The sequence below is a fragment of the Callorhinus ursinus genome, unplaced genomic scaffold, assembly GCF_003265705.2.
Source record: "Callorhinus ursinus isolate GAN/ISIS: 27379988/994484 unplaced genomic scaffold, GSC_fseal_2.0 scaffold22, whole genome shotgun sequence".
In the NCBI taxonomy this organism is placed as follows: domain Eukaryota; kingdom Metazoa; phylum Chordata; class Mammalia; order Carnivora; family Otariidae; genus Callorhinus; species Callorhinus ursinus.
Genome location: NW_027397084.1, coordinates 11,269,179 through 11,293,932, shown reverse-complemented (window position 1 = coordinate 11,293,932; position 24,754 = coordinate 11,269,179). Strand labels below are relative to the sequence as shown.

Genomic DNA, 24,754 nt, shown 5'->3' with positions numbered 1-24,754 from the left:
TGTCTGCGCACCCCCCCCCCCCCCCCCCCCATGTGTACTCTTCTCTCACTGTCTCTCTCAAAAAAAAAAAAAAAAAGGTGCCGTATCCCTTTAATATTTTCTGAGCAGAGACATCACCATCCTGATCTGGGTTTATGCTGGCTCTGGAATCGTATCAAGAACCAGTTGAGATGCAAAATAAAAGGGTCTTGAAAAGATTTCCAAGCTAATTAGGTTGTGTATTTGGGGAGTATATCTGGTTGTGAGTATTACGAGGCTGAGAGGTTGCACTGTGTAAGCCAGGGTATGGGGACAAAACCCTGGCTTGGAATTCCAGTTCTGCCTCTTTTTAATCTGTAAAGCCTTAGGGAGTTGTTTACCTTTACTGAGACTCCATTTCCTCTTCTGGAAATGAGGTGGTTGCACTCACCAGCCTAGGCATTCTGTGACCTGAGATTAGGAAGGCAGCCTGCCTTCTGGAACTGTCCGCCGTGCTAACACAATACCTGGCATATATTAACAGCAGTTGATCAATGTGGAATTCATTAGTGGATGGCTCCACTGCTTAGAATCTGTGTGGCTTTAAACAAAAGGATTTTAAGTCTCCGTTACCTCCTCGGTAAAAGGAAAATAGTAATTCCTTATGCAAGCTGCTTAGGACAGTGTTTCCCAAAGTATGTTCTGCAGAGTACAAGTGACATGGTATTTTTGTCGATATTATAGAGAAAGAAAAACAGAAACACTAGGTTCAACAAAGTTAAACAGAGTTCTCTGCTGCAGACGTGGAGACTTCCATCCGTGTATATGTTGGCGGTGCTCCCAAGAGGAGGCTTGTCAGGCACTGCGGCTCTGACTTGTTTTTGACCCTGGAGCTCTCTCTTTGGAGCCCCTCAGGCGATTAATGTTCCTTAGACTACCTGTTTGGGCACCAAAAAAAATCTGGTTTGAAGGATCAAATGCAATTGCTTGTTATTGTTGTAAATTTCATACAAGAAATTTAGAGTTTGTTTTTCATAATTCTGTGTTCTTGCCAGGATGACTACTTCCACAATGTGTAGGCAAATTCTGGCAACTTGTAGACCCATTTCTTTCCTGCTAATCCACTCACATGCTTCAAGTTTCAAGATGGGCCCCTGAATGCTGATTGCATGTCCCATTCCCTAAAATTCCATAGCCCCTTATACATCTCAGACATGTCACGATTTATGGGTTAATTTTTGGCAACAGTGAATGCTGATCTCCTCATTAAGACATCAAGCGTTTCATGGGGCGCCTGGGTGGCTCAGTCAGTTAAGCGTCTGACTCTTGATTTCAGCTCAGGTCATGATCTCAGGGTTGGGAGGTCGAGTCCCGCACTGAGCACAGAACATGCTTGGGATTCCCTCTCTCCCTCTCCCTCTGCCCCTCCCCTGCTTGCATGCTCTCTCTCTCTCAAATAAATAAATTAAATTTAAAGAAAAAAAAAAAAGGACACCAAACATTTCTGAGTGACTAGAATGTGCCAGACACTACAGCAAGCTCTGGGGATACAGGGACCATTAAGCTATGATAACTTCAATGGAAGGGCTCATGATCTTTTGGGCAAATGGAGCAAGGTCCATGCCTGCACGGAGAACTATGTCATGCAGAAAAATGCTGGAGGTCCTTGTAAGAGGAAGTATGTAATTCAGCGTGCCTTGGACATGGGAAGCAAGGCAGAGCTTCTGGCAAAGGGCTTTCTCGGAGCAGTGCCTTGTAAAATGTAAAAGGATTAGGGCAGGGAAAGGGAGCAAACAAGACCGTCAAAGCAGAGCAGGGCACCAGAGTCCAAAGGCTATTCAGCCTCTACATTTGCGGGAGCTTGTGCACAGGCATTCAGCAGGGACAGCAGGGAGGTGGGGGAGGCTACTGGCTGGAAAGGTGGTTTGGAAGCAGGGTATCCCAAGAGGATTCAGTTTTTTTCCAGGAAGCTGGCAGCCATTACGCTTTTGGGGCCGGACAGCATCATGATTGGATCTGGGGCTCAGAGTCCACTTGGCCCTGACTAAGCCATCCCTCCCCTCTATTTGTTTCATGTGGGCTTCCTCCTCCTTTCAGCTGCATGTTATATCTCTATAAATCTTCCTTTCACTTGTTTCTGGTCCCTCCTCTAACGTGTGGTTATTTTGACACCCTTTCCCCCCCGTAATCCAGCCCCCAGGGAGCCAGCCCCAATCCACAGGCACTCAACTTGCTCAAAACCACCATGGATAAAAATCTCTATTCCAGGCCAACGTACACCAGTTTGCTTTCCCTTTTTATTCACCTTAAATTACATTTTCATCTTAAAGATGCAAATATAATTGCTTTAGGGTTTGCCTGGCCCAAGCAGCAAATGTCTGGTGTTGGTTTAGTCTTCCCTACATTAAAAATGTTTATTACAAGTTCCTGGAAAGGGTCACAGTCTTCATTAATACTGTAACTCTTGACAGCCTTGAATACCTAAGAAAGTGCTTTTTTTCTTTTTCTTGTTGGAAAACTGGGGAGAGAATCACTCCTTTATCTTCCTAAGTAGTAGTAGTACCCACTTCAGCAGGGCACTAAGAGCACCTGCTCTGTTCCTCACACCAGACAGTTTCTCTGAGTACAAGTACGTAGTGTTCCAAAAGCACCACAGCAGACAAACCCTGAGTCATTTTGTTCCTAAGCATGAGTAGTTTTCAGATTAGACTTGTGGCCAGGGACGCCTGGCTGGCTCAGTCAGTAGAACATGCAACTCTGGATCTCAGGGTTATAAATTCAAGCCCCATGTTGGGCATAGAGCTTACTTTAAAAAAAAAAAAAAAATCCATGGCCAAAGCCACACCAAGACATTAACTCCCCAAAGTCCAAGGTTTAAGTACATTCTTCTATAGAGAAAAGATAAAAAAAAAAAAAAATACATAGGCTAAACATAAATACAGGTCAACCTAAAACCTGCTGAGTCAACCACAAAGAAGCCATGTCTCCAATTAGTTAATTCCTGGACCATGATTTTAGCCAGCAAGGTTGACGTGGCCTCAAACTTATAAGTGAAGGTGAATCTTTGAGCTCTTTCAGTGAGTTCATGTGGGTAAATGTAAATCACAATGAGCCAGAAGGAGTAATTAGATGTGTCTTGGTGCTAAAGAGCTAACAGGTAAACCAGATTCTGGATTTCTTGCAATTATTATCTGCCTGCATGATCAGGTCACATTGTTGTTGGTCTGACAGGTACACCTATGATTTTGTCCTCCTTGCCGGCGTTCCCCTTGATCTCAAGGTCATTTGAACTTCCTGGGACAGCTCCACCTATATTGGGCTCCCTTGGTCGTTGAATCCCCACTACTGGAGCCAGAATTACTCTGCCACCCCGTGCTCCTGGTGAGATGGGGTGGGGACATTACTGCATCTGTGGTAGGAGAAACTCTTCTGGGTGCCTGCCGGAAGGTCCCTTGCTTAGCCGGGTAGAGTGGAAAAGGGAAGAAAGAAGAGTAGAGAGGCAAGCGATGGAGGGTTTGGAAAACTGGAGTACCCTGGCCCACCTTAGTGTTGTCTGAGCAAATAAGGACATTTTTGTTTTGAATTTTGACCCTTTAACAAAGGTAGGAAATTGCAGTAGTAGCCTAAGGAGTCACTCTTGAGTTAACTCAAAAGCATTTTGTTGAGTTGAATTTCTTCCTTTGATAACACTTGGGGTTTGTTTCTAGTTGGCCCAGAAGAGATAAGTTCCTGAAAATGTGTATAGATACCAAAATGCTGGTTGAATTGTTTTTCCTGTGTTCCATAAGTAACATCTCATTTTTTCCCTCTATCTGATTTACTTAAAGGTGTATCTGTTTGCTCTCCCTGTTTTATTTGGAAACATTTATTTATAAAGAATTAAGCTATTCCTAGCATTAAAGAAAGCCTACAGATAACTGCTTTATATGTGAGTGGATTATATTCTATGTGAAATCAATTCTAATATAATAACTTGGTAATGTAGGTGTTTTTCATACCTTATTTTAAATTTTTCATTTTCATTTACATTTTATTTTATGTAATAGTATATATTTAATTTTTAAGGGACTCCATTAGAATTTTAAGTAGTTAAGTAAAGCAGAATAAGGGAGGTTGGGTGCTCTGGGATTTCATGGAGTTGCAAAGATTTTGAGTGAGTTAGAGGATTAGGTCTCTTAGTAAAAAAATTACAGAAATCATAGAAATGTTAATTAAAACCCCAGTGATGTTACCCATGAGATTATAAAATATAAATTCGTCAGATTTACCTGTTGGAAACCTGAAGAATATTCCCTTTAAATTATAAACTTCTTAACCGAGAGGAAAAACAAAGTTACTCATGAAAAGTTAGAAATTAAAATAAACACAAGATCAGAAAAGGAGAAACTATTTTATGGAGATCTGCTAAAGAAGATTAAGAAATGATTATTCTTTCTTTTTAAATGTTACCTCTCTGATGCCTTGAATTTACAAGGCTTTCAGAAATCACTATCATTCATTCGACACCTGGGTTCCTTTGCATTATGGGAATCTGGGTTTTGTCTTAATTTCAATGTCAAACATTGCCAAAGATTCCACTAAGCATCCAAATCTCAAAAGATTGGGCGTAGAGAAGAGCTTGATAAGAACACATTTACTCCTAGGAATTTTCTCAAGTTAATACGTTGTCAGAATTATTACTGCATTACTGATGGGACTGGAAATGTAGCCTGACAATGAAGAGGCTGCTGGGGAAAAAAAAAAGGCTTAAAAGATGGTCAAATGTAGGGAAACCTGGCTGGCTCAGTCAGAAGAGCATGCGACTCTTGATCTAGGGATCTCGGATTCAAGCCCCACACTGGTATAGAGGCTACTAAAACAAAACAAAACAAAAAACAAAGAAGAAGAAGAAAAAAAGACAGTCAAATGTAGAAAATATTATAAACCCTGGAGCACCTGGCTGGTTTAGTAGATTGAGAATGTGACTCTTAATCTCAGGGTTGTGAGTCCAAGCCCCACATTGGGTGTGGAGCCTACTTAAAAAATAAATAAATAAAATATTTCTTAAAAAGAAAAGAAAATACTGTAAGCCCTAAAACAAACCTCAACAATGTTAAAATAATTGAAAATACAGTGTTCTCCAACTATAGTGGAACCAAACTAGAAATTAATGGTGAAAGGCAATAGGAAAATCTGCAAATACACGGAAACTAAACAATATATTTGTAAATAATCCATAAGTCAAAGAGGAAGCTTCAAAGGGAGATCAAAACAATACATAAAACTGAGAGAAAACTGGGGGAAACTTCCTCTGAACATCTGAGACACTCACATACACCTCCCCCACCTCCTGGTTCATGGGATTGATGGCACTGACCAGCCTGCAGGGCCCCCTCACCTTGAAAATGAAAATCTCCACTTTTCTTCAAGTCTGTTGCCCTTGTCTCTGCTACCCAGGCGGCTGTGCTTTGTGTTTGAGTTCTTTAAGTGCACCAGGCGGTTTTTACGATCCAAATTGTTAAAGGTCCACGTTTTAGCGTTTTAACCTGCATTTTTCTTTTTTCAGAAGATAAAATATTATGCTTGCCATGACCTTTCTGTGACCACAGAAAACAAGAGGGCATTGTTTAGAGCCTTAGGTCAGAAGGAAAAGAATAGAAAAGGTGGGGGGGGGAGGGAAGCAGGAAGGGGGCTGCCTGAGACAAATCTTACCAGATAGTCAATATTTTCAGTGTTATGGGCCATCCAGTCTCAGCTACAATGACTCGGCTCTGCTGTAGTAGTGTAAAGTATGCATAGACAACACTTAATTAAATGAATGAGCATGGCTGTGTTCTAATAAAACTTTATTTACCAAAAAAAAAAAAAGGCAGTGGGCTGGATTTGACCCATGGGCCCCACGTTGCAGACCCCAGCTCTTAACTGTTAAGTAGCACGATCTCTGCCCTACTTATGGTTCCTCAGATCCACCTTAGTTCCCACGACATGCCATTCAAATGGCAACTATCATTATATCAGACTTAGAATTTACAACACATCTGCTCTTCATGGTACTTTTTTGAAGAATATTTTATCACTATGTCCGTTTTGGAAAAGAGCAAAATGCGGCTTCAGAGACAGTCACTTGCCCAGAGTCTCATGTTAAAAAGTTCTTTGGCACATTTTAAACTTGAAATCTAACTCAATAAACACCAACTTCCCCATGCTGCCCTTCCATCCTGACGTTGATGTTTTCTCTTGTCCTTCTAGATTGTCTCCCTCCCTCAGTATTCTGTGCCTGGCTTTCTTGTTGGGGAATCAAAAGGAAGGCACCCTGATCTCTCCTTCTGGACCTTCTAGAATCTTCTCTCTGACCTTCTAGAATCTCTTTGATGAAAAATGTTCTTCTATGATGCCTGGTCTCTAGAGGCTGTGGGGATGGACACAACCTAAGTTTGAGTATGGAGACTACTTAATGATTGTCCTTCTTGAGAATGAAGCAGGAACTGTCAAATGCAGGATCTATACACCAAAGGGCCTAAGGAATGTGAGCCTCAACATCAGTGACAAACATTTATTGAGAGCTTATTCCATGCTAGGTGCTGTGCTAAGTATTTTTTATATATTATCATATTCTCAGAACCACACTCGGTTCTCATTATCCCTATTCTACAGATGAAGAAACAGAAGCACAGAAAGCCCAACAACAAAGGATTGATTGTACTGATGATCTTTTTAAGGAGAGCTTAGATGTTCACGCACAGGGAATAGTGCGAGTGCTAGGCAAGAACATAGAACTTTCCAGCCAAAGTAAACTCTTCCTTCCCCCTGCCTTGCTGGAGGCCCATGGATCTGGAAGTAGAGAAAAAGGAAGAAGATCTCCCCAGGGGAGAAAGTGGCTGTCAGAACCCTCCCAAACCCGGGGTCTCCAGTTTTCCCACTGCTCAGCTCCGGTGACCGCATAAACCCTTCGCCTTCCCAATAGGGTAACTACGGTGTGGTATGAGACATTATCTCACTACCCTGCCACAGTGTTTTCCACTGTGATTGTGTAAGAGCACAATCATATTACTTCACCCTCAAAAATTCTTTGTGAGAAATGGTCAGTAAGTCTTCTCACCAAGGGCTAGAGAAACATCATTGGGGTAGAACTCGGGGGAAGGGGGGGCACTGAATGACAACTCATCTTGGTCCGGGGAGCAAACGTCCCATAGACTCAGCAGTCCTCTTACTCAGTGCTCAGATCCCGCTGCTGGAATGAAACCCTGGTTGGTCTTTGCCAAAGGTCTCCATAGCTCCTGGGTGCCAAAGCAAGCTTCACATCTATGAACAGTTGTATTGTTTTTATTTTTTAAGATTTTATTTATTTATTTGAGAGAGCGAGAGAGCACAAGAGGGGGCAGCGGGAGAGGGAGAAGCAGGCTCCCCACTGAGCCGGGAGCCCAACGCGGGGCTCGAGCCCAGGACCCTGTGATCGTGACCTGAGCCTAAGGGCCGAAGGCAGACGCTTAACCCACTGAGCCGCCCAGGCACCCCCACAGGTGTGTTTTCTCGCTTAAATTATAACGATATTCTTTGTGTTTCTATCAGAATGTGAAAAAGACCGACTGGTTCCAGGAATGGCCAGATTCCTATGAGAAACACATCTACAGCTCAGAGGACAGGAATGCGCAGCGGCACCTGAGCAGCTGGGCCATGCGCAACACCAACAACCACAACTCACGCATCCTCAAGAAGTCCTGTCTGGGCGTGGTGGTGTGCAGCCGAGACTGCTCCGCCGAGGAGGGGCGGAAGGTCTACCTGCGACCTGCCATCTGTGACAAAGCCCGGCAGAAGCAGCAGAGTGAGTAGGGTCAGGCTCCTCACCCCCCAGTATCTGCCCTGTGGTTCCCCCATGCTTCAGGGCACCCACCAACAAAACTGCTCCCTTGGGTTAAGGCATCTGACTCAAGGCCTCTGTTCAAAAGCAGATGGGTCACTTAGGGGACTCATATTAGTTCCTCAGTGCACCCACAAAGTCTAGGAGAACGTTGGATTGTTTTGTGTTTTGTTTTTTGGTTTTTTTTGAAGATTTTATTTATTTATTTGACAGAGAGCACAGGTAAGCAGAGCGGCAGGCAGAGGGAGAGGGAGAAGCAGGCTTCCCGCAGAGCAGGGAGCCCGACGCGGTGCTAGATCCCAGGACCCTGGGATCATGACCTGAGCCGAAGGCAGCCGCTTAATCGACTGAGCCACCCAGGCGCCCCTAGGAGAATGTTGTTGATCACACTTGGCCACTTGACATCTTGGGGAATGCCCCCCCCCCCCCCCCCCCCCCACAGAGCTCAGTGAGTGCTTTGGACTGGAGTGGGTGCACTGGGACGAAGTTTGAGATTAGACTCCATTCTGTGCCATTTAGGTCCATACCATAATCACGTTCATTTTGTTTCTCTTTATCACGTTCATCGGATTGTGAAACAGATACATCCAGCATTCCCCATGCCTTGCTCACTTCAGACCTCAAGTTACTTCTTGTTCTTTCCTTGTAAGCCGTCTTGAAACTTGCTCTCAGGAAAGACTCTGGGCTCGGTCATTTACACCTTAATGAGAATTTAGGGGCTACGTACTTTCTCTCCTGTGACTTGGCTCCTTGACCCTTAATTCTAATTGTGAAGTGAAAGAATTCTGTCCACTTCTCTACAAAGAATTTCAAGTCTCAGTAAATACGGAGGGAGGGATTTTCTGCTCAGGAGAGCTCTCCTTTGACCTGTGAAATCACCCACTCTGTAGGAGACCACTTCGTCTACCCCCGTGTGAGACTGGTCTGGGTCGCGTTGATGGCCAGGCCTCCTCAGGTCAAAGGCAATGCCCGGTGGAAGGGAGCCCATAATGCTGTGCCCAGGTCCATTCTCTGCCATCCTGGAGTCAGATGCAAGCTGCCAGGACTCAGTTGGCATGGTCACCTGCCTGTGCTCTCTTACAGGGAAACGCTGTCCCAACTGTGATGGGCCTCTGAAGCTAATTCCTTGCCGAGGCCATGGGGGCTTCCCAGTCACCAACTTCTGGAGGCACGATGGACGCTTCATATTCTTCCAGGTTGGATTTGAGTTAGAGTTATGAGATGCCATTTCTCTTTAATTCAGGAAGTGTGTACAGAGCACAGGGGGACGTTTCGTACAGGAGATGGACAGGGGAACGTACCAACCCTGAGACATGCTCTGGGCAAGCAAATATCTGCACCCACACCTCTGCAGAGGCGCCAAGCACTAAAGCCCCAGGAGGGGAGCCGGCCTACCTCGCCTCGGGCTCCCTGGGGGAGGCAGCTGTCAGTAATCTGATCACACTCAGGCTAGTGCAGTGCTGTGGCATTTGGTCGGCTTCGGCAAACCCAAGGCTGAATACCAGCTCTGACCTCTCACCAGCTCTGTAAACCTTAGCATGTGACTGGACTCCCCTGAGCCCCAGTTTTATGTGAGACGTGGATATGAAGAAGTACTTGAGGGGGCGGTGGTATAAACAGGATAAAGTGTGGCCTCTGATGGCAGACTGCCTGGGTCTAAATCAGTGGTGTGCTAGTCAACCAGCCCTCCAAAAGGAAAATGTCCCGATTGCTAGGGTGGGCCAGCATCTGTGATAACAACAGTTCCTGCCATGGCTCATTTCCAGCTACCAGCCAGCTCCCAGAATTCCCGAATATCCTATAGTTAGCTCTCAGCTTGGCCAGCTAGCTCCAGCATCCTTTGAATCCTGGCTCCCCACTCACTCAACGGGTGCAGGGGGAGGACGTTGCCTGGCTGGTGGAGTCTCCCCATGCTTCATTTTCCTACTGTGGAAGCTGGGGCAGTAATAATGGTGGCATGACTGATGGCGGTGCCGAAGAGTCTGTGAGATCATGTGTTTGTTGCAGCCTCCTCCACATACCGTAGGAAGCACTTCGTGTCACTTCTTATGGTTGTGAGTATGACTTCACCAGGTGGGCGAGGGGCACCATGAACAAAGGCAGGCAGGAAAGCACATGACGGGCCGAAAAGGTTTATGCAGTCTTGTGCCAGTCATCAGTAGCAACACCCAGGGCAGGGCACAGGGTAAGACTTAAGCACACTGTGAGGTACAATCTTGCTATTTATTTTACCTCCTTGTCTCCTGTAAGTCAAAGGGAGAGCACGATCATCCAAAACCAGAAACCAAACTGGAAGCCGAGGCAAGAAGAACAATGAAGAAAGTACACACGGCGTCTGCCTCTGTCCCCTTAAAGCTGAAGGAGAGCCCAGAGACAAAGGTAACCTGTCATCCTGTGTGTTCAAAACATATGGCGACTCACCACCCCTGTGGTGGGGGCAATAAACGTCCCTGGTCCCTTCCCCACCGACAAATGAAGTCAAAATCATCCCATCTGGCTCATCTACAAGGCAGCATCCCCCAGAGAAAAGAAATGGAATCTGGGGTTTTCCTCTTAATTTCTACCATCTTTGTAGCATGCTCTCAAATGCTCTTAAATTCCGTATAATTTTAGAAACATCTTCCCTACTACAATTACAAGGAGAGACTTGGATTAGTACTTAACCTCTATTTGGCACTTTATATTTTGGTTCAGAAATGAACCTAAAATGGTCTCCGCAAAATATTAGCCTTGTGTTTTAAAATGTTTTTTCCAAAATTTCCATTCTTCCCCTAAATAGATAAAGCACACTCTACCAAGATGAAAAAACCAGGAAGTTTCTGAAAACATTGGACACCTGCAGTGTTGGGGGTGGAGAGGCCAAATTGTGATGTGAAATTTATGGCTTTATGGGCATCATACCATAGGTTTGTGGGTTTGTCTGCTTAATAGTGATGCTAATTCCGGTATTTTACTACTGCTCAGTGCTCCGCATTTCATGAGGACAGAGATGGAGCCAGTTCATCCCTAGAGGTTCTAAAAGTGTCTTATGTAGAAAAAAAATGTCATTTGGGTCTGTTAATAGGGACATGTGAGCCCCTGAAACCAAATGGCTGGTTCCTCATCCCTTCTCACAGCCCTGGGACAAAATGAAGGGCATTTCCTCCCACTCACTCTACCTGGTCATAGTCTCTCTACCCCCACCCTCTTGTTACATAAACAAGCAGATCACTTAATTCTCAGCCAGCTTCTTTCCCTGTGAATAACTGGAAGGTAATACGCTTCCTTTATTTGTAGAAATAAATTTGCTACTTCATGTCCTAGAGGTCCTATTTATGATTCAACAAAATCCCCATGAGCTGGAGAAAAACAACAACAACCCTAGTCTCTCAGACTGCAAACAATGCTAAAAAATAGAAAAGTCAAGAAAGAAAATGATGTGTGTATGTGTGTGTGTGTGTGTGTATGAGAGACTGAGTGAGCGAGCAAAGCAGAGATCCACTGAGAGTTATACTGGATATAATAGAAATCTTTGAAGCTGTAGTTTGATTTTTCTTAAGTAGTTTCTTACAAGTTTCTTACAAAGGCAGTTACCATATCAGATTTGTGTTTGAAGATGAAACATTTTAAACACACTCACTCTGCTCAGAGTCAAAGGGGTAAGAGTAACTCAGCTCTTACTGGTTAGTAGGCTTTACAGTGGAAATGGGCGCAACCTTTGATTCTTTCAGGCTTTAAGTGCTTGTGCTGAAACCGTGCTGTGCATTTGTGCTTCAAGTATGTAAGGAATGAGGAAAATCAGAGCACTTATTTGTACGGAGTAACTCTGGGTGCCTGTGGTAGTTGTGTCAATTTGCTTAACTTATTAATGTGAGCTTTTCACTTTCCTTTCTAGTCTCTTCCAGGTGAAACCCAAAGTTGGGGAAGTTTACCTTTAACTTGGTCTTTCCAGGAAGGCGTTCAATTGCCCGGTAGTTACAGTGGACGTTTAATAGCTAACACTCCCCAGCAGAAGTCACTGAATGATTGCTTATTCTTCTCCAAGAGCTATTGCTTGGGGGGAACCACTGATCTGGCAGACACTTCCACCTTGGGCCACACTAAGCTCTATGAGAAATGCAAACTGTCCAGTAGTTGGATCTGTAATAGTGGGGACCTGCTTCATCCTGTTTCTGGAGTCTTCTCTGACTACGATGATCAGCAAACATGGAATAAACACACTGCTTTGGGGAGACATTCTCTTAATGACAACTTGTGTCCCAGTTATCCTTTCCCTCTGACCAGCTGGCCTTACGACTTCTCCCCTTCCCAGAACTCTGCAGAACCCTTTCCCCAGCAGATTCCAGTGGAGCCACCTGCGGCCGAAAGTAGCTGTCACCCCTTATGGCCAAACCCAGGGGGTGATCTTTATGAAGAGAAGATGCATGTGGATTTTAACAGCTGCTACCCTTCTACCACATGCCACTCACCTCAGGAAGACCCCTTTCTCCTTACTTACACCTCCCATCCCCACCATCAGTACTCACTGGCAGGCAAGAGCCGCAAGTGGGATTTTGATGAAGAAATGAGGGGCGTGGGTTTGGATCACTACAACAGTGAAATGCTTCTAAACCTCTGTCCTTTAAGATGATCCAAATCTAAAACCTTGTACACTATTAGCGGAAATGGAATTTAGTGCAGACGCTCTGGAAAATAGTATGGAGGTTCCTTAGAAAATTGGCAGTAGGACTACCTGCACTCCCGTGGTCACTGCGGCAGCATCCACAATAGCCAAAGAATGGAAACTACCTAAGTGTCCATCAACAGAGGAATGGATAAAGAAAAAATGGTTGTGTGTGTGTGTGTGTGTGTGCACGCGCGCGCACACACACACACAGACAATGGACTATTACTCAGCCTCACAAAAGCGAGGATATCTTAACCTTTGCTACAACATGGATGCACCTTGAGGGCATTATGCTAAGTGAAATAAGTCAGACAGAAAAAGACAAATACTGTGTGATCTCACTTACACGTGGAATCTAAAAAAACCCAAACTCATAGAAACAGATCAGGTCGGGGTTGCCAGAGGTGGGAGGTGGGGAGGGGTGGGGGGGGGAATTTGGTGAAGGCAGTCAAAAGACACAAACTTCCAGTTTTAAGATAAATTAAGTTCTGGAGATGTAATGTACAACATGACTCTGGTTAACAGTATTGTGTTGTATATTTGAAAGTTGCTGAGAGAGTAGATGTTAAATGTTCTTATGACAAGGGAAGAAGTTTGTAACTCTGTGAAACAATGGACATTAGCTTATTGTGGTAAAAATTTGGCAGTATATACATATATCGGGTCATTACGTTGTACATCTTAAACTTATACAATGTTATATGTTAATTATATCAATAAAACTGGAAGAAAAAAAAAGATGACCCAGATTTTTTACAACCATTCAAAAAAAACTGTTTCAGGAAATGGCTGAAAGAATTTCTTTGGGAAAGAGTTTTCAAAACATAACCACAGGTAAATCGGAACCATGGCAACAAGCAGAAGGCAAGACTTCCTCACACAAGTAATGTGGGTCCTCCTCCATTCCAGTGCTCCCATCCCTAGTGAGGAATGGAAACTTGTCTGGTCTGTGGCAGGAAATGTCCTCTGCTTTTTCTCCCCCCACATTACTTGGGGCTCTCAGCACCTCCACTGCAGTGTCTGTTACATTGTCCTTGAATCCTATCAAACAGCAGAGATGTGAAGAGCCCACCTACTAGGATCTCAGCTCTGCCTTCTGGGAAGCTGAAGCTGAAGCAACAGGGGTAACGGATAAAAGAGCTTCAGAGGTGTAGAAAGATGAAGATTCTACCACTGAGGTATTTAATGTGTTGCCTAGTATTAAACCTGTGGGATTCGTTCGTGAACTGTGTGTTTTCTGGTTGATGACAAGGACTGTGACCTGATTCCGTCTAAGACAAAGACCAAGACTAAATGGCTGCAGGAAGAAGAGTCCCCATGGTGCCAAATGGCCTCCTGCTCTTCTTCCTTCTCGCTCTTCCTTTTCCTCCCTGCCTTCGCCTTCCACGAAGGCTTAGATTTTTGTTCCATTTACCTTTGTTTTTATAGTGCCTAACTCAGTGCCAAGTTCCTAGTAGGTGCTTAAGAAAAATTAGCTCCGAAAAGTCCTTGTGTAATCAACGTGGCCATGGTTGGCCAGCCATATTTGAATGCCAGTTCGTTGCTAAAGTACTTGACAATAAAAGGTGAGCCTAGACATAAAATCTGGAAAGAACTGTGCAATAAACAAATATTTTCCAAAATTAGTTATTTTCCTTTCTATTTGAAGAATAACAAATGCACATAATACAAAATTTGGTTCCCAGTCTCCTCCTCATTTCTTGTCTATTCTTCTAGAGGTAGAGGTATTCTGTGTGTGTGTGTGTGTGTGTGTGTGTTTGTATGTGCGCGTGCGTGTGCGTGTGTGTGTGTGTGTAATCATACCAGATTCATTTCTAGCATAGCTTTTGTCATTTGAGGACACAATCTGGGCATCAGGTCCTTTTAAGCATATAGGATCTTACAAGCATATAGTTGCCTCATTTCTGTTTTACAGATTTTATTTATTTGAGAGAGAGAGCACAAGTGGGGGGTTGAGCAGAGGGAGAAGCAGAAGCAGACTCCCCGCTGAGCAGGGAGCCCAGCAAAGGGCTCAATCCCAGGATCTGGAGATGGTGACCTGAGCCAAAGGCAGATGCTTAACCAGCTGAGCCACCCAGGCACCCCTAGTTGCCTCATTTTTAATGGTACAGAATACGTTCCATGACTGTATTATAATTAATTTAAATAGTCCCCTATTGATAGACTTTTAGATTGGGTTGAATCTACTTAATTTTTTTTCTAAGTGCATAAAACTTAAATGTTCGGTTTAGCAGAGTTCTAAAGCAAAGGCTATGTAAGCACCCTTCCGGCCAAGAAATAGAACTTCCTGTTAGTTCGGTAAATCAAGGTCCCCTGATAGGAGCCCCTAATCTCACCCACTCCTGATCTTAAACCCTTTCCTGCATTTGAAAGGTAATTGACTGGCTTTTTATATTTTACTACCTTTGCATGTACTACTAAGCAATAGTTTGGTTTTGCCTTTTGGGGGAAACTTAACAAGTAGAATCATATGGGATACTGTAAAAAAGTATTAAAATATAATTTACATATAGAAGAAGGCACAGATCGTAGTCTACAGCTCAATAAATTGTCACAAGCACACATCAATCTAGCCATCACCTAGCATCATATAGTCTGCTCAACACTGTGTCCATTAGAATCAGATTGTTGTGTGTAGTTGTAGTTTGTTATTTTCACCGTTGCATCAAATTATTTTTTCAAGTTTATTTATTTAAGTAATCTCTACACCCAACGTGGGGCTCAAACTCACAACCCTGAGATCGAGAGCCGTATGCTCTACCAACTGAGCCAGCCACGCACCCTTAAATTTAAAGGTCACTTGTGCAGGCATCTGAACAGACATGAACCTCTTACTATTTCCCAAATAAAAGTTTATCCAGCATGTTTTTATTGCTTTGCAGAGAAGAGAAATTCTTTTCTTCAGAGCATAATCACCAAATAAAAACTACACAGTAGACTTAAAATGCACGTTAATGTGAATATTGTAATTTTTTCCTTGTTTTTCAAAGGGATAATTCTTATCATTCTTCCTGTTTCACCTCTGAGAACAGGGATGGGGTAGATTAGTGTGTGTGTTCAACTTCTTTTTGAGATAAAATTGCCCTATGACATTGTATGAGCTTTAGCTATCCATACAACATAATGATTTGATATTTGTGTATATTGTGAAATGATCACCACAGTAAGGTTAGTCAACACCCATCACCACACATAATTACAAGCATTTTTTATTGTGATGAGAAGGATTGAGATCTCTTAGTACCTTGCAAATACATATGGTATTGCTTTGTCTTGTGTGCACGTTTAACTTTAGCTGTAACTGCCAAACTGGTTTTACAAAATGGCTATATTATTTTGGTTTTTTGTTGTTGTTGTTTTAATTTTCTTTTTAGATTCTATTTATTTATTTGAGAGAGAGAGAGACAGAGATAGTGAAAGAGAACAAGTGGGGAGGAGAGGGAGAAGCAGGCTCTCCACAAATCAGGCCTCCACGATGTGGGGCTCGATCCCGGGACCCCGGGATCATGACCTGAGCCGAAGGCAGATGCTTAATGACTGAGCCACCCAGGCACCCTATTTTGTATTCTTGCCAGTAGCGTACAAGAGTTCCAGTTGCTTCTTGACCCATTCTTTTAAATTTTAGCCTTTCTAGTAGGTATGTAGTGCTATTTCAGTGTGGTCTTAAAACAGAAATTTATTGATTTTTCAAAGATTTTATTTCTTTATTTGACAGAGCGAGAGAGAGCACGTGCAGGGCAGCAGGGGGAGCAGCAGGCAGAGGGAGAGGGAGAAACAGGTTCCCCCCTGAGCAGGGAGCCCGATGCGGGGCTCGATCCCAGGACCCCGGGATCATTACCTGAGCCGAAGGCAGATGTTTAACCCACTGAGCCACCCAGGCGCCCCAATTTATTTATTTATTTTAGAGAGAGGGAGGTGGGGTAGAGGGAGAATGAGTGGAGCCTGACACAGGGCTCCAGGTCTCGACTCATGACCCAGAGACCAGGACCCCAGCCGAAACCAAGCATAACCAAGCGTTGGCCACTTAACTGACTGCACCACCCAGGCGCCCCTCAATGTGGTCTTAACTTGAATTTCCTCTGATGACTAATGATGTTGAACTTCTTTTTGTATGCTTATTTGCCATTTGTGTATCTTTGGTGAAGTGTCTATTCGAAACTTTTTATTTTTAAGATTTTATTTATTTATTTGATAGAGAGCACACACACAAAGGAGGGGGAGCAGGAGAGGGAGAATCAGGCCCTGCTGGGAGCCTGATGCAGCGCTTGATCCCAGGACCCTGGGATCATGACTTGAGCCTAAGGCAGATGCTTGACCGACTGAGACACCCAGGCGCCCCTATTCGAAACTTTTGTCCACTTTATTGGGTTGATTTCCCCCAAAAAAGTTGTAAGAATTATATATTCTGGTTATAAGTCTCTTACCAGATATATGTTCTACAGATTTTTTCTTAAATCTTTTGGATAAAAGTCTATAATCGGATATATGTTTTATGCATTTTTTTTCCCAGCTCTTGTGTCTTTTCTGATCCGAGATCACAATTTTCTCCTGTGTTTTCTAGAAATTTTTTTTAAGATTTTTATTTATTTATTCATGAGAGACAGAGAGAGAGAGAGAGAGAGAGAGAGGCAGAGGGAGAAGCAGGCTCCCAAAGAGCAGGGAGCCCAATGCGGGACTCGATCCCAGGACCCTGGGATCATGACCTGAGCCAAAGGCAGACACTTAACCATCTGAGCCACCCAGGCACCCTGTTTTCTAGAAATTTTATTTTTCAACTCTTACATTTAGGTCAGTGTTCTGTTTCTAGTTATATGGTGTGAGGTAAGCATTGAGCTTCATTTTCTTTCGCACATGGATATGAAATTGTTCCAGCACCATTTGTTGAATCAAAACGTAATTATGATCTATGGTTAAATGATTATTCAGAATTTCTGCCTTTATGACTATGTTACAGGTAGACCATTTGGTGTACTATACTTACATTACCCTTTTTAGACAACAGATTGTTTATTCTGCAGTTAATAATTGTCTCAGCTCATCACTTAATTTGCTATATTACTAACGATAGTTTATCCTTAACCGCTGTCCAAGCTATACAAGTCCTTTGTAGTAACTCATAGTTTTCTTTTCCTTTTTTTTTTTTAAGTTTTTATTTATTTGAGAGAGAGAGAGAGCACAAGCAGGGAGAGTGGCAGGCAGAGGGGGAGAGAGAAGCAGACTCCTGGTTGAGCAGGGAGCCCAATGTGGGGCTTGACCCCAGGACCTTGCGATCATGACCTGAGCCAAAGGCAGATGCTTAACTGACTGAGCCACCCAGGTGCCCTGTAACTCATAGTTTTCTTAAAGACAATCCTCCTAGAACCTGCCATCTCTCCTCAACCGTGGACGGATTGCACAGTAATCCTGGTGCTGTGCTGTTGTATTGTTTCTCTTCCCCATCATCTTTGGACCCTCTTCTCCTTTCTGTGGGATTCCACATCTTTCTCATTCTTGGTATAGTTCCTCATTTGGTGGAGCACACACTCCACTAGTTTCCTATGAAAAGACAGATTGGAGATAACTTTTGAATTCTTCGTACATTTGAAAATGTCTTAATTCTATTTGCGTATTTGAGGTTTTATTTGAGAGTAGAAGTCTAGGTTGGAAGTGATTTTCACTCAGAAATTTGAAGTTATTCCTCCACCGTCTTGTAGCTTTCAATGTTGCTCTTGAGAACAGTGGGATGTTTTGATTTCTGGCCCCTTGAATGTGGCCTACTTTTTCTTTTTAGAAACTTTTAAGATCTTTTTTGTTTTTTCTGATTATCTGAGATTTCACGATAATGAGCTTTGATGTGGGTCTTTTTATTCTTTATTTGTTGTACCAGGCACTTACTGAGTTCTATTCCGGGGCATTTTCTTGTATTTAAAAAGATGATAGTTTTGGGAGCACCTGCTGGCTTTGTCCATAGAGCATGTGACTCCTGATCTTAGGTTGTAAATTTAAGCCCCACATTGGGCATGAAGCCTAGTTTAAAAAAAAAAAAGGATAAGAATTTTCTTTTTCTCATTCTCTTTTTGAAACTTCTTTTAGTTGGGTGTTGTGTTCAATAGTTTCTCAGTGAGCACCTACTGATGTATTTGCCCTGGCTCTGGTGCTAGGCAAAATGTCATCAACTATGTTCACTGAGCATTGACTGATTACAAGAACCATACTTGGACCTAGAGAAAGTTACAAGATGTAATACTTGATCAAAGGAATCCAAAACTATCGAGGTCAAGATAAAATACAAATAGAAAAATATAAAGCAGGTAAAGTGGAAACATAGATATTAACGGTTACTATAGCACAAATTTTACTTTTAATATTGTCATGCTTCATATATGTATCAGTAAACCTCCTATCACCTGGCCTAATACCAAGCTCCTGGAAATGACTTAGAATGGCTCAAATGTAAAGAAATGTCGAAGGCTAATCAAAATCAGTGATCAAGACTATTATGCTGACTTGGATAAACATATAAGAACAAAGTGTCCAGAGCAGGAACAGTTCTCCTGCCTTTGTTTTGTATAAAGACAAACTCATTTATCATTTAATTCAGGGTGGCAGACCAAATTTATGCCTTTGCCACCTCTTCTTGAGATCTTCCTCAATGTCGATAATGAAGTGCACAAAAAGAATGAACTCCTAAGCCAAGAGAATTTAAGGGAGATCATAAGTCCATAAGAAAGGTCAACACATTTCTGAGAGGTGGGAAGTAGATGGAGGGTATATAGACCTGTAGTGAGGAGGTGTGTTGGTGGCATAGAGGTGGGGCTCCGGAAAGACTGTGGGCTTGTTTGTTATCACCAAGCTGAAGAGTAGGAATGGGAAGGGTGGCGGCTCCAAAAACGGGGCCAACAATTGAAGGTCTTTCTACAGATCAGCTGCTACCAGTCAGGCCCTCTCCCAGCAGGCATTCATCCAAACATGTATCCTAGGAAATAAAAAATAAAAATAAGCATTAAATTAAGACTTGTCTCAAAAGAAATTCAATTAAGTGTTCTAGGAAGTACTAAGGCTTTTACTAGGGTCCTTGTTCCCCCAGAAAAAAAAAAAAAAAACCCTCTCATGCTTGCCTTTGGGGGCCAACATCTAAAGTAAAAACTGGCATTATTTGATCGTGATGCTAGTAACTTAAGGATGAGGAAAGATTCCCACAGATAAGGAAAGATAACTCTACCCGCTGAGTGATCCTGCAGTGAGCTCTTTACATAGACCCAGTACCGTAAACAGTAGTCCTTGAGTTCCAGCTTTTAAAATTAACCACAGACGAAATACGGAAGGCCTCATAAAAGTTACAGCACAGGACATAACTTTTGCAAAGGTAAAGGTATAGTTGACGGATGGTGAAGGGGGAAAAAGTAGAGAATTTGGGTAGGGTCCCTTATATCCTTGTGTGGAAGGGAATCACCAGATGCTAACTAACATTGATGCGATAACAAATACATGGTGGTTTAACGTGTTATTTCAAGCTTCCAAGGTATTTCCTAGAAGCATTGAAGAATAATCCTACAACATAGGACAGAAAGATCATGAAGAGGAAGGGAGAGGAGTGGTCATGCCCCTGAGCTAAAGTCATTCTGGGGAATCCACAGATCGCCAGACTGGATAAAAATAGGTTTTAGAATTCTGAGGGTGACCTTAGAAAAACCGAAACCTGATTTAAAGTAGTTGCCTCTTAGGGAAACTTGGAGGAGGGGCAGGACTTTTCTTATAAATTCTTTGCTTGTACTGTTACATACATACATATATATGTGTATGTGTATATATATGTATATAGTATATATGTTACGTTTAATATATGTATTTACCATGTACAGATGTCATCTTGATTGAAAAATGAAGAATAACAAATCAAATAGAAATCACTACACAAGTGCCACCAGGGTGACTCAGTTGGTTGAGGGTCATGATCTCAGGGTCCTGGGATTGAACTGTCTGCTCAGCGGGGAGTCTGCTTCTCCCTCTCACCCAAATAAATAAATAAAATCTTAAAAAAAAAAGAAGTACTACACGAACTTAATAGTTCATCACAATGGCTTCTATTGTTCATCATATATGATGAGTAATATTCGTGTTTATGACGTGAGTGCTAAGAGCTGTGCTTCTACTCTGTACCTGCCTACTGCTGATCTATTAGCTGGTTCTGAAGGGTATGACTTGCCCTCCATTTGGGGAGTGCTTTCCTGTTCATTCATAGATAAGATGTAATCAGGAACTAGATACCTGGAGAGGCATGAGCTCAGAGACGCAGGTGAGGCAATATCCCTGGCCAGGTGAGTGGAGTGAATGGGAGTGAGGGCAGTCAGTTTGGGTGTTGCCAGCCTGGTACGTGGCTTTGACTTCAGATGGTACCTTAACAGCCATTGCTTTTCTTTCGTCAACCAGCCCCTATCAGTAAGACAATACTTGGCCACAAGACTTGGTGGCCAAGTGGGTCTTTCTAAGCTCATGGGATGAGTGCAAGAGGAAGACCATTCAAAAGTGGGGTGACGGGAAAGTTGGGGGAGATGGAAGATTAATAAGGGCATATGGTGATTGAGGAAAAAAAGATGAGATGCATTTTAAAACCAGAACCAATGCCCAAACTTTCATTCTGACATTCAAAATAGAATAATTGTCCGGCTTCTAACCAGAATCCTTCCCTCAAGAGTAGAGTATTGTCCTAGGAGGGGAGGAGAAGGCTCCTGGCTCTGGGTGATTTCAGTGGTTTTCAGTGGTTTATTCTCTACTGCAAATATTTAAATAGAGGCCATGTCCAGAACAGTTTTTCCTTGACCAGGAGAGAAGAAACCTATCCTACATGTTTCTTTCCCTAGCCATTTTGTGCCCTGTTAAGAAAAAAATATTTTGGAAATCTAAGCATCCTTGGCTATGCCTGGGGTGGGGGGTCTTTTCTTTTTTAATCTGACACAGAGAACTTACGTTTCTTTTGTTATAAAATAAAATCCAATAATTGGACAGTAACCTGGAGACCCAGGGTTCATTGAGCTGATGCACGGTGAGGTATAAATTTCTGGGAGCTCTTGCTCTGTCAAGCTCCTGTGTAACTTCATGCCAGTGGTTGCCTTCTTTTGCACACAGCAGGGACAGAGCAAATAGCTTGTATCTAGTTTCCTATCAGCTGGGCAGATCTTCCAGGGACTGTCCTTTTCCCACCTCTTCGGACCCATTTGGTTTTGCTCTGGTTATAAGGGAGATGGAGAACATCCCTTGGAGGAACTGAAGTGCACAAGCTGTTGAAACTCCATTCTGAGATGCAGAAAGTTTTTCATGAAGCCTGGAAAAGAATGTCCAATACTCTGATTCTTTTTATTGAGAGGGTTAGGACCTGCCAGACATTGTGCCAAATGCTTTCTGTACATTACCTTATTTAATCCTCAAAACGATGATGTAGACCATTTTCACTGTCTTCATTTCACAGAGAAGAAAACTGAACTCCAAGACGTTAAGTAATTTACAAGGCTACCCAGATAGAGTACAGAGTAAGGGTTAGTTAAGAGCATGAGCCGTGGGGGTGGCGGGGGTGGGGCAGTGGATTGGGAAGAGGTTGATCAAAGAGTACAAATTTGGAAGTAGAAGAAGAATAACTTCTGGGGATCTCATACACTGTGTGGTCATAGTTTCAACACTGCATTGTCATAGTTTCAACACTGCATCATATACTTCAAAGTTGCTAAGAGATTAGATCTTAAATGTTCGCACCACAAAAAAGAAGTATGGGACATGACGGAGGTGTTAGTGGTAATTGGGTTGCCATATGTAAGTATGAAATCAACAGGTTGATGAAAGGTGGCCTTTTTACCATGTGTCTTTATTCCTCTGGGTTTTTTGAGCCATGTGAATGTGTTTCCTTTAAAATTCATTCCCAGTTCCCCTTTTCATAAGCACCATACTTTCATCCAGTCTCTTGGATCCAGTCTGAGTGTGTCCTGTAGTGGTCAAGAACCTCCTCACAAGACTTCACTTGTGAGAAACCACTCTGCCAACAGGTCTGAATCAGTTATCCTCATACGATTTCACGTCTGCATTCTAGCAGGGGCCTTTGTGAGACAACAATTTGGCCCAGGACTGACTTGAATCGCAGGAGGTATAGTTTGGCAGGATGGTGGGGGAATATTCTCGGACTGGTGTGTGCTCTGTGAGTCCACCTCAAACCAGAGTCCATCATTTTGGCCTTGCTTGTTTCAGAGTTAGTAGTTCCCTTTTACTGAGCACTTACTCTGTGCCAGGTTCTGTTTTAAGGGCTGTATCTTCATTTACCCATTTAAGATACACAGCAGGACTATGAAGTGGGTGCTATTATCTTCACTCTCCTAAGTGACAAGCCGTGGCTCAGACAGAGGTAACTTTCCCAGGGGCATTTAGTTGATCACTTGGAGGAGCCGGGATTTGGACCCAGGCAGTTCTGTTCCCGAGCCTGTGCTTCTCAACCATTCACAGTATCTGCCTTGGTCTCTCAAAGCTCAGTGATGCCCCAAAACCCGGGGAAGAAGGGCGACCAGCTAATGGAGTAAGGAGACCGGGCCCTCCCAACAGTTGCTGCTGAGTACAGGGCTTGCAGGGGAAGGCCCAGCAAGGGAAAATTCATTCCCCATCGTTCAAGAAATACCACACCAGTAAAAGTCCAAATGCTCCCCAAGCCCCACGTAACTCATTTGAAATAGAAAAAGATAAACCAACTTAATTCTGACCACCGCCCCTCCCCAAAAAATGTTTTCAGTGAAATAGAAATGATGGGAATGAATGTTTACTTCCTTGAAGACTTTTTTAAATCCACAAAGGACATGCCACACGATTCCTTTAAAAAAATAAGCTAAGATCCGCTATAATAAATGCAGCTTCAGTGAAACTTTGCCAAGAAAAGAGAGACGTGTGGGTACCATTCCTAGAGCTTCCTAATATCCCTGAACTGCAAAGTTCAGGGTCAAAAATGGCAAGGAGCTCTGCGGAAGGGCCCTGAGAAATAGTCAGGAGGCCCCGAACAAACCACGGGCTCCCCAGATTGTGAAGGCTGTTCTGAAACCCACGTGGCCGGGCTTCAGCACCCCTGACACCCTAGTGTAACCGAAACACATGCCCTGCGATGATAAATGTCACCATGTTAATATGACAGAGTCACCTCAATTCTATACAAAGTTCTATTTTTTTTACCATATTCTAATATTTCTGAAATATATATATATATCTAATGTAATAGTGTTTTTTATTCTGTCTTTTTAATCTCCCGAAAGCCTGTCATTAAACCAGTGTCTCATTTTGCAATAAATAGCACCTAGGTCCTAAGAACCTGGGCAAACTCAGTCCTTGAGCTCCCGGTCCATATGGGTCCCCACTGGAAGTGCAGTCCAGAGTGCCATTCCTTTTCTCCCATGTTCTGGGGGTCCCTAAGCGCTACGTGGCAGACATCCCCTGGGGAGGCCTTAGGCTCACCTTCTTGGGGGTCCCTTCGTCCTGCCGTGTGCCCTGCCCTCTGTGTGGCAGTCCCTCTTCCTGTGGTGGGTGGGAGGGGACAGCTGCAGGACGGGCAGGCCACGGCTCCTGGCCCCTTCCTCTGGCTGCCCCTCGGCTCCCTGCTGCCCCGCCCACTCCCACGGACCTGGTTCCCCCGGCTGCTCTGCCACCCAGGGCCTCCGTCCACATCTCTGCCATTCTCCACAGGCCCAGCAGTGTCTGGCCGCAGGGCCCTCCACCTCGGACGCCTTTAGGGGGTGGCGCACGGATGGGCTCTTAGCGACCCTCACACCTGCTCTGGGTTTCCACCGCCTCTCCTCCCATAGGGAAGTCCCTTTCCTCTCACACAGCTTCTCCCAGGGGGATCCCACTGCGGACGCACATTCTGGGCTGGAAGGCCGGTCGCTGGCTGGGGTGGTGGGTAGGTGTGTGCTGCCCTCGGGCCATAGTTTCTCCCAGGACGCAGGACTTGGTGCTGAGTCTGGCCTTCCCGCCCTGCTCTTTAGCAGTTGTGACTGGTCCCCTAGGATCCCCGCTGTTCTTCCCTGCAGCCTCGCCTACAATAAGCCTCCCAGCCCCCCTCAAGTCTCTCAGCCATTTCTGAACATGCCTGTGTCCTGGCCATGGAAGGATCCAAGTTCACTCCCATTGAGCTCCTGATCCACCCTAGGAGTTCCTTGGCTCAGGGACAGAAGGAAGAGGGACTGCCACATAGCAGGTGGGGCAGACTTCAGGATAGACTGCTAAAGGGACCGACCACCTCTGACACCCAAGCAGGTGAGCCTAAGGCGCCCCTGGTTTATACCTGTCACGCAGTGCCTAGGGACTGAGGGGCTGAG

The 24,754-nt window shown here is 43.9% G+C and overlaps 1 protein-coding gene across 4 annotated transcripts in view; it reads left to right on the top strand.

Annotated features, from left to right (window-relative positions):
* The window catches only part of GCM1 (glial cells missing transcription factor 1), a 42,894-nt gene extending 30,073 nt beyond the window's left edge, over positions 1-12,821 (top strand). The window contains exons 1-5 of one of the 4 annotated variants that reach the window (XM_073905257.1): positions 6,342-6,375; positions 7,507-7,759; positions 8,879-8,991; positions 10,046-10,174; positions 11,670-12,821. In XM_073905257.1, coding sequence (XP_073761358.1) covers positions 7,612-7,759; positions 8,879-8,991; positions 10,046-10,174; positions 11,670-12,404 — 1,125 coding nt within the window. In that variant the 5' untranslated portion in view covers positions 6,342-6,375; positions 7,507-7,611 and the 3' untranslated portion in view covers positions 12,405-12,821. Of the gene's footprint in view, positions 1-6,341; positions 6,516-7,506; positions 7,760-8,878; positions 8,992-10,045; positions 10,175-11,669 lie in introns of those variants that run through there. The other 3 variants (XM_025890628.2, XM_073905256.1, XM_025890627.2) reach the window with 3 other exon arrangements.
* The last annotated feature ends 11,933 nt before the right edge of the window (positions 12,822-24,754 follow it).